A 2,405-nucleotide genomic window follows, 5' to 3' on the forward strand; every position below is an offset into this window, starting at 1 on the left:
CATTGAAAGGCTTACTGTGAGGTGCAGCTTTTGTATTGACATGCCCCACTATGGGGCGAAAATAGATTGTTCTCTGGGCGATTGCTGAGTAACAGTCATTCATGATTTTTTTTAATTATTCATTAAATATCTTTATATATTGAATTGAATATGTAGTGGGACATATAATGTGATCAATAATTTGGTATCATGTGTAATATCAATAAGATAATGTGATGTTAAAACATACCGGTACGTTAGGAGAGATGGGTACATTAACCTATATGATACATATTGCACTGATGTCCTACTACTTTCCCATGTAAAACGTTTAGTCTCAACAAGAGAAATGTATGAAAATGTATGAAGTTGTATGAACTTGTTATAATACAACCAATTGTTTTACTTAGTTTTTACCTAGTATTGTTAACCCAACTTGATTTCTTGAGTTGATATACTGTGTTTTAAAAATGCAAGGCAGCAGAGTAACTTAAGCTAAGTAAAATCAAATTGAGATGACAAAACTTAACTTCTAGGTTTCACGATGAAACAGATAACATATTAATTTGGATTTAAACAAAGTATTCAATAATTATTATAATCTGTTACTTTCACAGGTTGCTGTCTCTACTAGACCATCATCATGTCAGTGAGGAATCACAGCTTTGTGACAGAGTTTGTCATCGTTGGTTTCCCTGGACTTCAGCCAGAGTTCTACGGTCTTGCCTCAGCTGTATTATTGATTGTTTATTGTTGCACTTTAATAGGAAATTTTGCTGTTCTTTTCTTGTTCGCAACTCCTAACATTCTCCATAAACCGATGTATATTATCATTTTGAATCTGGTTGTGTCTGACGTGCTATTCAGCACCACCACTTTACCAAAGATTATTGCCAGGTATTGGTTTCATGCAGGGGCAATTTCTTTCATTGGTTGTTTTTTGCAAATGTACTTAGTTCACTATTTTGGATCCGTAACTAGCTTTCTCCTATTGATAATGGCTTTAGACAGATATGTAGCAATCTGTTTCCCACTCAGATACCCAATGATTATCAAAAACTCCACGATTCATATACTCAATGCCACTGCATGGATTGTTGCAAAAGCCTGCCCATTGATGATGGTAATTAGGGCCTATCCTCTTCCTTACTGTGACTCAAACACAATCTTGCAGTGCTTCTGTGATCATATTTCTATAACAAAGCTTGCATGCACTGATAGGGCCCCTTATAGTTTTCCTGCTTTTGTTACAGCAATGGTGGTATTACTGGGACCTCTAGCCTTTATTATATTCTCATATTGCTCTATTATTGTGGCAGTTCTTCAGATTGCGAGCCCCCAAGGCCGCCTCAAAACCCTTTCTACCTGCAGTGGTCAGCTGATCATCATTGCCCTGTATTATCTCCCCAGGTGTTTTATTTATCTGGCCAGTAATATCGGCATTAGATTCAGCACTGATTTACATATTGTTATTATCATGTCGTATAGCTTGCTCCCTCCTATGATCAATCCACTGATATACTGTTTCAAGACAAAAGATATGAAACAGACCTTGATGAAAAAATTCAAGAAGTCAACTGCTCCATAAAAAGAGAATGTCTTTGCTGTAAGCCAATGCTTAAAATTATTTTTTTGAGTTCTGTTATTATGTTTAGAAATACTTGTCCCTACAAGAATACCAACTGAGTACCATATCCTAAATTGACATCCAAAATGGACATATAAAGGGAAAGGAAAAGGGGGATACCTAGTCAGTTGCACAACTGAATGCCTTCAATTGAAATGTGTCTTCTGCATTTAACCCAACCCCTCTGAATCAGAGAGGTGCGGAGGGCTGCCTATATAAGGCCCTGCCTCTGTGTAGCAGTAGATAACGCCTTGTTAGATTGGCACAGATAGAGCATTTAGTGTTTATTGTTGGACAAAGATTATTATGTATTTAGTTATTTCAAATATAGTTGTTTCTGATATTGTCTTTAGTACAACAACATTACTCAAGATTATTGCCAGTTATAAGCCAATGATTACATTTGTTTTGGATCAGTTTCTTTTATTAATTTCAGAAGTTCCTACAACAATATGAACTGATTACCAAATCCTACCTTGAAATCGAAAACTTACATTCAGTACCTTTAGAAAGTATACACACCCCTTTACGTTTTCCACACTTTGTCGTGTTACAGCCATGAATTTGTTTTTTAAATGTGGGGGGGGGGGACACTGGCCTACACCATACCCCATAATGTCAAAGTGGACTTGTGTTTTTCGAAATATGTACAATAAAAGCTGAAATGTCTTGAGTCAATAACTATTCAAACCCTTTGTTATGTCAAGGCTAAAATAAGTTCAGGAGTGAACATGTGCTTAACGAGTCACTTAATAAGTCACATGGATTCACTCTGTGTGCAATAATAGTGTTGAGCATG

At 36.2% G+C, this 2,405-nt stretch overlaps 1 protein-coding gene across 1 annotated transcript; it reads left to right on the forward strand.

Annotated features, from left to right (window-relative positions):
* Nucleotides 1–622: 622 nt before the first annotated feature.
* On the forward strand, nt 623–1,567 carry LOC112265988 (olfactory receptor 2AT4). The gene has a single exon (XM_024443498.1). It carries the CDS (start codon nt 623–625, stop codon nt 1,565–1,567), a length of 945 nt encoding a protein of 314 aa, XP_024299266.1.
* The last annotated feature ends 838 nt before the right edge of the window (nt 1,568–2,405 follow it).

Source organism: Oncorhynchus tshawytscha, linkage group LG13 (genome assembly GCF_018296145.1).
Source record: "Oncorhynchus tshawytscha isolate Ot180627B linkage group LG13, Otsh_v2.0, whole genome shotgun sequence".
Classification (NCBI taxonomy): Eukaryota; Metazoa; Chordata; class Actinopteri; order Salmoniformes; family Salmonidae; genus Oncorhynchus; species Oncorhynchus tshawytscha.